The 10,670-nt window shown below is 42.5% G+C and overlaps 1 protein-coding gene across 1 annotated transcript in view; it reads left to right on the top strand.

Moving 5' to 3' along the window:
- The window catches only part of LOC307241841 (GDNF family receptor alpha-1-like), a 99,675-nt gene extending 99,120 nt beyond the window's left edge, over window positions 1–555 (top strand). Inside the window, exon 11 of the mRNA XM_080016084.1 lies at window positions 1–555. This exon is cut by the window's left edge and continues 24 nt beyond it. Within this exon, the coding sequence (XP_079872210.1) occupies window positions 1–123 (123 nt within the window). The 3' untranslated portion in view covers window positions 124–555.
- The last annotated feature ends 10,115 nt before the right edge of the window (window positions 556–10,670 follow it).

Here is a 10,670-nt window from a genome sequence, read left to right as displayed (position 1 = left end):
ACGTCCAACGCCATCCCCAGAAACGCCGCCGTCCCGCGACGGTCTCTACCGGGCTGGGTCTCTCTGCTGCCCCCGCTGGTCTGCCTGTGGTACTACACTGGGCCGGCACGCGCCGTCTTGTAGCCGACAGCGCTCAAAAGCAACAAGAAAAACACGGACTGACAAAGCATTATTTGTATAAAAGAAAAAGCAAAACATATATCTTCTGTTCCCGGTAATAACTGTTTATGTATTTTTTTATTTCGCCCCTTGATTCTATCTCCCTTTTTCAATTCTCATTTGTTTGTTTGTTTTTTGTTTGTTTTTTTTTCACCTTTTTGAAAAGTGTTTATTTTTTTGTATGGAAGCTGTGCTACTGCTTAACCAGCGATCGAGTGTTTACTCAGTCGGGCTCCGTGTTCCCTTTAGGCCTCGCCGGCAAAAAAGGGATTCGAGAAATTTAAAAAAAAATGCTTCTGTGTCGCTCACTTGGTGATTATGAGAGTTTACCGTAGGACTCAGGTCACAGCTGGTGGCTCTCCATCGTGGACATACCGTGCACGTTAACAACCTTTCTGCTTTGTTGTCATCAAAATCTGTCGGTAGATTAGAACGGAACTACGGACAGAACCACGCGCTCACTGTGGTATGCCTGTGTTTTGGTTATGAGACATTTCACTGAAACATTCACAGGAACAGAGGAACCGTGCGGTCAATCAGAAAACTACCAAAATTACCATTATTGGGGTTTTTTTCCCCCTTTTAATGAAAAAGAAACATTGACTTAAAGCAACACAGCTCTTCCCACATCAGATTAAGACACATTAGAAAAGTGAGAAAACTCACAAAACAGCTCTCACACACACATAGAGCCAGGTTTTGATGCCTCTAATGATGATTGTACATTCTCCTAATTCTTCAAAATCGACCATTTTTAACGTCGCTCCATTAAAATGGAGAAAGAATATTGAGGAAAACAGTTCGGTTCCATGACACTTAGTGAAGATAACCCATTCTGCTAGTTGTGCTTTATATTCACTTCTTTTCTCCGCGCTCACAGAAGCTTGTAGCACCATGAGCTCGATGTTATGTAACGTAACATTAAAACTGACGTTCTTTGCAGACCACCACGTTCTCTCTGAAGAGAATCGACTTCTTCGAGCACTTTGGTTTCCTTTATCCCACGTCCAGTGAAAGATCACATTCAGCTCGGGCATTTTATTCCCAGTTGACTTGGGGATGGGAATATAGGACGGACTTCACTCATACACTGTACAAAAACTGCTGTTTCAACTTAAAAACAACTACAAAATAACACCTTTTGTTTTCTCATCTCCAATTTCTTACTTTTTTTTTTTTTTTTCAAAACTGACCATTTGTATGTGCTCACTTATAAATTGACGCAGCAGTTTATTTTTACAGACACGCTAAATCCGATGAATTGGAGAGTTTCAAAAAGGTTTTCTCATTGTTTTACAATACTTTACTTTCAACCATTTGGACCATTACCGACTGTAATTACATGCTGCTTGGGTTTATGTGCTTCTTGAAATATGATTGATGTATAATAGAACTTACATGTTATTTACCGAGCATAAACCTGATATATGTACTTTGTGTACTTGAATGGAAGAATAATTAGACCGATAAATGTCATGATAATATTCTGTCGCAGAGCATTATGAGATACTACGGAATTCAGAGAAACAAATAGAATACGTTGAAAAATGCACAATTTTTTTTTTAGAACATGCTATATGTACGTACAATATATAAAGGATTTCTGATGACTATTGCATCTAAGGAGGATATCAGTGTTCCTGACCTTAAATCAACTTAAATACTACTGTATTTCCTAAGCATATTGAACTTGTATCATAGCCCCATTGATGGAGTTGGTTAAATATGATATTCTTTTTTTTGGCCGATGACATCTGATTATTTTTCTACCTTATACTACTTTTTGGGGTTTGTTTTGAACTTTTTGTGCGAAGGGGAGAAGGAAGTCAAAGTTGAGACGAGTGGGACTAAAAGGGACCGGATGAACATTTTACTAAAACTGCAGTCGACCGTAATGACGTTAAGAGTTTGGCTTGCCACTGAATTAGAAAAAAACACATTTAAACTAGAGGCTGCCATTGCATGGTGGGTGATACCAAATGCAATAAAAACAACGTAGACGACCCGGTTACTATTTAAACACCATCTGTGGACTTTTGGTGTCTGTCCTGAAGAGAAATGGTGAAAGGACGTTAATATGCGTTGGGTGGTTTGTTGCTTGATGATTAAATTCATCATGTCGGTCCTTCTTTGTTCGGAGGGCTGATACCTTTTCAAAGCAGTCTCACGTGCGTGAATTTTATATTTGAAGCCCATGGACAAGGTTCAGTGTGGACCTCGAAAATCTCTGCACCACTGAGGTATTCTATCTGAAAGGAAAATTGATGTCGTGTACGTGGCTCAATGCTGAACCTGGATCTGGTACGTCATAGCTCAGCGGTGGCCAAACGTAATTTGAGGCCAAAAAGCTGCAGTTTGTAAAGAGGCCTTAAAAGGCAAAGAGGATGGTTATATTTGCATTCATCTCTGTCCTGTCTGTTGTTAAGAATAAAAAAATAAAAAAATGACTTATCGGGGAGGTTGACCGTCTCTTCAGCTATCCAGCATCTTAAACTTCTTAGCTTGTGAAAATGTAAAATCTATTGTACAAAAGTTATAATTAAAACCGTTCATCTGAGAGTGTCGCCGTGTTCATTGTTTCACTCCTTCGTGTGACATCAGGAGAAATCGATCGGTCGAAAACAACGCCGGGAAGACTATACTAGGTGTGATTAATGAAAAAGTTTGAGGCCATGTGAGGTAATCCCGAGTGGCTGATAAAAGCCGGCGGGGTTCCGTTGTCGGCCTGTTTGTTCTGGGAGATACAGAGGGAGCCGAAATGAGAAGAAGGGATAAAGGCAGAGTCATCTGAGGCCCCCCCGTGTGCGATCGCCTCTCCGGCCGGAGCCGAGCTTGAGCTGGGATGGATCTGATCGGGTTCTGCAGAGGCCGGTCAGTCCACTCACCGTCTAAAGACGCTTCCCTGCCCGCCGCAGACCCCGACCTGCTGTTAAAACCCAAAAAGTACGACCGCAACAAAGGAGGGGGCTGACCGCTAAATCCTCCAGCGGTCTACAGTGGAATGGGCATCTATTTAATGGACTTCTGTCTTGCTGTCTGAGTTGGGGGAGCTACAGGTTGCTCCCTAGGGAACATGGGGTGAACGTGCCCAGAAAGGCCCTTCCTGGAACCTTCGTGCTGCGAGCCATCGGCACTGACCGCTGAGCCACTGTGCCGCCAACGGGTGAAGACCCTTCCCTTTGAAAAATGTGTTGTTTGTAAACCATTCTCGGGACACATTCACTGAGGGAGCTTATCGCCGCCCATAGCCATTTGGCATTATTGGACCTCGTGAAACCTGGCGAGGCCCAGTCTAGCCGTCCAGAGCCCAAAGCAGTCTGATAGTAAAGGTAAGGTAACGGTTTTTGAGGCTCCAACCAGCGTTGCTGAAACAGTTTAAGCTCATAATTAAACAGTTTGAAACAAATATTTCACCAATGACACTGTTCTTCAACATAGATCTCTTAATATCTATTTGTAGGCATCTTCAATTTAACCATCAAAAAATATATATATATATAACTAAATGTTTCCCAGACCGTCACATCCCCGACACATTCTCCAACCCCCGACGTCTTCATGTTCTACGGTTCAGAAGAAACTCTCAGAGGACTGACCTGCACCCAGCGACAGCGTCTTAGGAAGAGTCATTCTCAGCTCTTGAAAACTGTAAATGTATAGTAAAAAGAAACATCTTGCCACCTAACCTTTTGAAGTAACACATGCACAGGAAATGAAGGAAATGGACCCTCTCTGTTTTCCAAACAGGAGCTAGATTCCCCTTTTGTCGTTGTAAGGCTAAATGGCTCCAATTACAAAATGGTTGAAATAACGAATCGTTGAACAGGCCAATAAGACCTAAACTGTATATAGCTGTGGGTAAAGCTGTTTGGGAAGTCAGCAGTGTATAGATTGTCCAGCGAAAGAATAGAATCACCCCGAGCCCCATTTTTTTACATGAAACAGAACTGGCAATTAAGGTCCGAGCTGTGAACATAATGGAGAATCAAGGGCGAGAAAATGATCATGAAAATCTGAATAATAGTCAATGCAAGAAGTAATTTGATTTGATTTGATTTGATTTGATTCAAATATGAGTAACCGCAAGGGCTGTGATGGTTCTGGTAGAGCTACTGAGTTAGGAAACATCTAGACTGCTTAAAATATTCCTGGAAACAGCTGCTTTACGCCGCTTTGGTTAATTTCCTTTGGGCTCGAGAGCGGGACATGGTATTCGTTGGTTTGCATGGATCTATAACCTTTTTGCACAATCGTCTGTATTTTAGAAGTTCATTGTGCATCAACCGGAATTGCACCAGGCCAAAAGAATGAATAAAATCCATCTTTATTTGTGATTGTAACCCATTGAGACACTGAGCTGGAGACCGCTGAACTCTCATTCACATGGAAATGTGGAGAAAAAGAAACAGAAATGGCACAAGATCCGAGGCTGAGCCCCCAGTCCGAAAAATAAGCTATTCATGTCAAATGAAGTGCAACGCATGCCCCCGAAATTAAACCCCACAGGCCTTCAGAACAGGGCAGTGAAAAACAGCCATTGAGTATCACTTCTCGTAGATGTGGGGGATTGGATTTTTTTGGATTGCAAGCTGTGCCTCGCTGTGACGATTGAGCTCATTGAAAGGTATCAACAGCTCATTCAATCTGTGTTCCGTGGAGAGCGGCAGGACATTACCTTTGTGCATCATCTAAAAATAGGGTATCAAGGCCGCTTTTGAAATGTTGGTGTCTTTTGTTTGCGTGCGTGGTCATCCCGTTTTTGACCCAACTTTTGTCAATTAATTGACCACATCAGCACAGTGCCTTGGCCATCGTCCCTGTGAACTTCGATTCTTGGCGTCATCTAAATAAAAGTTGGGCGGCATATGGTTGATGAGGTTATGAGGACGTTTGAAAACCTATTTAATTTTAGAAATACATTTGCGTCAGAAATGGCATCATTCATTGACCCTTCCCCGCTGGATTTAGGTTTGGTCAATATCAGTGACAAAGCCTCATGATGATATTAGTGCGTTGATGGGGTGCATTTTAGGTGCCTACAACACCGAAACTAACTGTCAAATTGGTTGGCACTTCATAATGCTCGGGACATCGGGACCAGAGTCATCTGTATCATATCCCTATTAATAATTACCATTCCAGGAGGAGGCCGTAAAGCTCCTCATAAACACGCTGAGCCTCCTGACTCAGGCTGGAATTAACGCCTCTTTACGTGTCACTAAGGGATTTACTGGAGAACGCCGTGAAATCCCGTCTGGACCAGTTCACGTCATCCAGACGAGTGGCGCAGCAATTTACTAATATATGTGTTTGTCGTCATTATTTCTGAACGTTGCAATCAGTCTAATTGTGTAGGCGGTTCATGGCTGTAATATATACAGTAGGTGCACTCATTCATGTGGGAAGAAAATGCTATTAGCAGGGAAAAAGATTAGAGTGGAATTGGGAGCATAAATCCCAAGCCAGCACCGTAGTTCAAGACCCATGTAATTGTAACATGTAGGTTTCACCCAATAAAAGCTCATCAATTGGAAATAAACGCCACAACAATTGTAGAGTTGAGCAATTGATTAGTCTGTACAGGTTATGTTGAGTCCACAGTTACAGGGGTAAGCAGCCCAGCTATTCTGGAGAAGCACCTTAGCCACAATGCCCTTCTACCACCAGTGATAAATTCTATGGGTGGAAGTCTAGGGCACTGGTTCTGAAACTGTGGGTCTCGAACCCTGGGAGGGGGGTCGCTAAATATTTTCTGGGGGCGGCGAGATGATTTTCTGAACAAGCAGAAAAATAAGGAAAATGTGTTATTATGATTTTATTTTATTTTATTTTATTTTTCACAACATAAAAATACATTTTCAGAAATAATTCTCTCCGTTAAATTATTCGGTAGATGCACAACGCATAACTTTTCAGCAGGCTACAATTTGGTGATAAAAATGTACACAACAGCTCATGAAATATAATAATAATAATAATAATAATAATAATAATAATAATAATAATAATAATAATGATAATATATCAAAAAACCATAGCGGCACAAATTGTAATTTTTATGGCACAAATCAAAGTAATATCAAAGACTTTTTGACTTTTTTTAGAGCTTGGCAGCCAAAAAATTTGAGAAGCCCTGGTCATCTCTCCCTCTGCTGTTGAGATCCACAGATTTGTTATTGCCTTAAGGTCAATGACCAAGCCTTGAACGTTGATTCTTGGATGTCGTCTTTGTTGTCTTTGACTTGTGCCTTCCTCTCAACTTAAGGTTCCATATTCTGCGAATCCACAAAAAAAACACTTCATACTTCCCAATTAGCTCTGTATCATTTACATAAAAAAAAGACCATCCTACAAACAAAAGGAGCAGGAAGCGAGACAGCGCCGTGGGAAGTAAGCCAAAACGTCCATGCTGACCTCAGCTGATCCTGGTGGCAACCTTGTGCCGGACAAACCCTTCGCTGCAGATGACTCCCATTAGCCTATCGGTCCCATCTAATTACGCTCACAATCCCTCACTGTTTCCCTTTCATCCATCTTGTCATTGTGCTCAGTGGGAAGCATGTGGAAAAAGGGAAGCCTTTGTTAGGGCAGATGAAGGATGACGACAAGGCATCGTGCAGCGTGGGACTGGGTGGCTCACGGACCCAGCGGAGTTAACAGGGCGGACATTCTTCATGCGACCGCAGAGGTTATGTTCGACTCTCCATATGTGTGTGTGCGTGTGTGTGTGCGTGTGCGTGCGTGTGAGGAAGCGGCGGACAGACAGCCGTGCCCTTTGTTATTCTCCGACGGCCCTCAACCACCGCCCGGTCACTCGTCCTCCCAAATTACCCGGCGGAATTGGACCATAAACGCCCGTAAGACGGAGGTCTGGACAATAGTACACGTCACCAGAACACTGCCTCGCCTAGACAGACAGACAGACAGACAGACAGACAGACAGACAGACAGATAGATAGATAGATAGATAGATAGATAGATAGATAGATAGATAGATAGATAGATAGATAGATAGATAGATAGATAGATAGATAGATAGATAGATAGATAGATAGATAGATAGATAGACAGACAGATAGATAGATAGATAGATAGATAGATAGATAGATAGATAGATAGATAGATAGATAGATAGATAGATAGATAGATAGATAGATAGATAGATGGATAGATAGATGGATAGAGGGTGAAAGACAGCTGCCTTGCACGACCTTGAGTTCTCAGCAAGAGGTGGTGGGAAAGGAGGGAGGGAGGGAGGGAGGGAGGAAGGTGAAAGGAAGAGAGAGGCAGAGGGAGAGAGAGCGCAAGAGTGATCCAACAGAAAATAGGAAAGGAGAAAGGTACAACAACGAGAGAAAGTGTCGAGAGAGAGAGGGAGAGAAGGATGAAGCAAAGTTGAGCATGCGAAAAAAGATACAGACGTACATATACATTCACCCTTCAGTGTAACGTTCATAAATGTTTCAGTAAATATCAGTATCATTACAAGGTCCGTCCTGAATTTCAACTCATTGACTCATACATGAGAAAACCACTCATGTCATTATTTGACATATATTTGGTATATAATGATAATAATCATACTGTTTATATCATCACACCCTTTACTTTGAATTATAAAACAGACTGAAATACGAATCCAATGGTTGTTTTCCATAACCGGTGAAATGCTTTTCTTGTATTTCCATCTAGAAAGTGCGGTTACAATACCCAATAATAATCGCTGATGAATCACATTTGTATATCCCGTATATATTTTTATATATTTGGCTTTCTATTTAATGTTATGTCATTATACAATTTTTATTTAAAATGATTTGAAATTTAATCGTCTGTAGAGCAACGCGACAATCCTCACCGTGACTCATCGCTTGTTTTTATGAAAATGGGCTTGGCAGAACAAGCTAATTTTAAATTGTGACTATTTATGGCAAAATGCAATATATAATCAACTAATGGTGCATAGATATGAATATGATCTAGTCTCATTAAGTGGACCTTACAGCCAGAGGTGCAGAACAGGTGTTTCTATAGGACGACGAGAGGAGAAGTATTTTCATTTTTCTGTGTTGGTGGAGTGTTTCTCCACCAACACAAACTGCCTTTACGACTGTTTCCCCGTCTGACGATAAAAAACCTTCCTCTGCTTGTTTGTTTCGTCATTATGCACTGACCTCAGACGTCCCGTTTTGGTTTTTTTTTGCTTTCTTACCTCCAAGCGCCAAATGGAGAAGGAAAAAAAAAAAAAAGCCCTTATGTCAGGCTAAAAGAGAGAGCGCATCACTTTTCTGCTGCCATCGACTATCCAGATATTGAACTGGGAGTAGTGATGCCAACAGGCCACTTAGTGCCAATACAGCAGCCTTTCATCTTAAGAAAGACGCTTTCAGAGTGTGGAGCAGAAAGCAGAGCACTTACCTTCTTGCCGGTCACAAATGGCGGTGAAAGCAGCAGCATTAACCTCATTTGTTGTGCCTTTCTTCTGTGTTCAAGCCGTATAGATTTAAAGTTTTTTTTGCTGAATGTCTTGAGTGGCTGGATAATGTACGGACTTTGATGCCAGTCTGTCAATGGCCAAACACTTCTCCTGTGGCAGTTTGAGATTTAAATCAATCATGGAGTAGATCAGCGTTTCTCCACCTTTTTCTTTTCTGCCATGAAAGTCTCACTATCCTGTTAACCCAGAAACGTGTAGAACTCTGCTTGTTATCACGGCCTACTGATGGGTAATGACTAGGCACATGCAGAGGGGGTGGCTGAGGGGCCCCAGCACCTGGCCCATTGCCCCTTGATGAGAGAGAGAGAGAGAGGGAGAAAGAGAGAGAGAGAGAGAGAGAGAGAGAGAGAGAGAGAGAGACGATCACAGCTACCACAGGAAAATCACTGGTTAACAATGAGGGAATCATCCTGGACAGAGCACAGCACCTCCCCAACACCCCAATCACTCGCAAAAGTGTCCAATTTGCCAGTCGCGAAAAACTAGCAAAAGGAGAGAGAACGCCCAGTGAAGCACAGCCGTCCTAACCCCCAGTATAGTCACGTCTGCCCATCCCCTTCCGACAGTTCTCTTTCCTGAAAGCCGTCACGTGTTTCTTGAGTTGGTACCTCTTTATGTCACCCAACACTGCCCCTGCCGACCTCCTCAACCGGGCCACCGATTTAATAAACTTCCCGTAGTCAGGGAAGTGATCCGTGACTTAAACAGACATTCCAAACATGGCGTCTAGAACCCCCTCCAGTTCAGCCAGGGTATGCAGGTCCCCATTTGGGGCCTGGAAGTCTGAGACTCGTTGTGGACCTGACCGCCCGTTCACACATGCAGCAACAAAAGAGACAAAAGCGACGGGGTCTCATCCGCTCTCTAAAAAAACAAAAAGTGTTTTCTGATAATTATTTAAGGCGAGAAATCTGTGAAAAGTTTTTCATTTATGACCACTTGTTAAACTGTTTGTTGACAACAATGGGGAGTTGCGTCCATCACAGCCAGATTTTGTGAACAGACATTTAAACTCGCTGTCATATCAATACTGTAGAGTGCATGTTAAGCTTAAGATGTTGTTTTTATCAATTTTTTTGCCGCTGCCGGATGTAAACATAAAACCCCAGGCATGTCGTGACTGTGCACGCCTAAAAAGTTTAATTTAATCATCGCCGTGAAATGCCGTGTTTTTCCCCTCGTAAAATCCGTGAAATATGTCATCGTCGAGAGGCTGGATCTGTGAAATTGAGCAAAATTTGCCGTGAATTTGGTAGGGCCCTATTCACGAAGAATGTGGCTAATCTTCACTTCGCATTCCACCAAAATAAATAATGGTGACTGTGATTCCTGTGGGAATTCCATTCCCGACTCAAATGGGACTCGTCGGTGACATGACTCGTCAAGAACTGAATCTCCAAAGAGAGTTGAATCTTTCATCACTGGAGCTGCTATTCTGTTTGAAAGCGATTTATTTGATGAATTTGTGTGGCCTTGCAACTTTGATCTTGAAGCACAAGAGCTGGTTTCCGTTCTCAATCAAATTTTTTCACGGCACACTTGGTGAGGAAGAGATGATTATTCAGATTACTTTAATATTATAACATTAGATACATAGTTTGGAGGACAGGGAAATTATTGCAATGTTCATAATGTAATAACAACCTTACCGTTGTTCACATAACGGTGTACTCCTTGGAAGCTTTCAAGTGGCCTCCCTTTTTGTATATTTTCTGTCAATTACTCAGCCAGCTTTAGGAAATTGCTCTTCGTCTCCCCAGGATTTCTCGCCGCCAGCTGCTATCTGGCAAACACTTTGACAAGCGGTGACACTCTGCCACTGTTACCGGCTGTGGAATGACGCTGGTGGGTCTGTGTTTACACGAATAAGCAACCAGAGTGCGGCCCGAGCTCGTTTTCCGGAAATGGCGGCGATGAGCGGTACATCCTCTGCACACATGTAGCCTTTATGTAGAATATAAGGGGTGGTCAGCTGGTCTGTTCAATTTCATCAACCTGGGGACATATTTCCGGT

This window comes from Zeus faber (assembly GCF_960531495.2).
Source record: "Zeus faber genome assembly, chromosome: 16".
NCBI classification, from domain to species: Eukaryota; Metazoa; Chordata; class Actinopteri; order Zeiformes; family Zeidae; genus Zeus; species Zeus faber.
The sequence above is the reverse complement of the archived record's forward strand: the minus strand, read 5'-3'. Positions and strand labels throughout refer to the sequence as shown.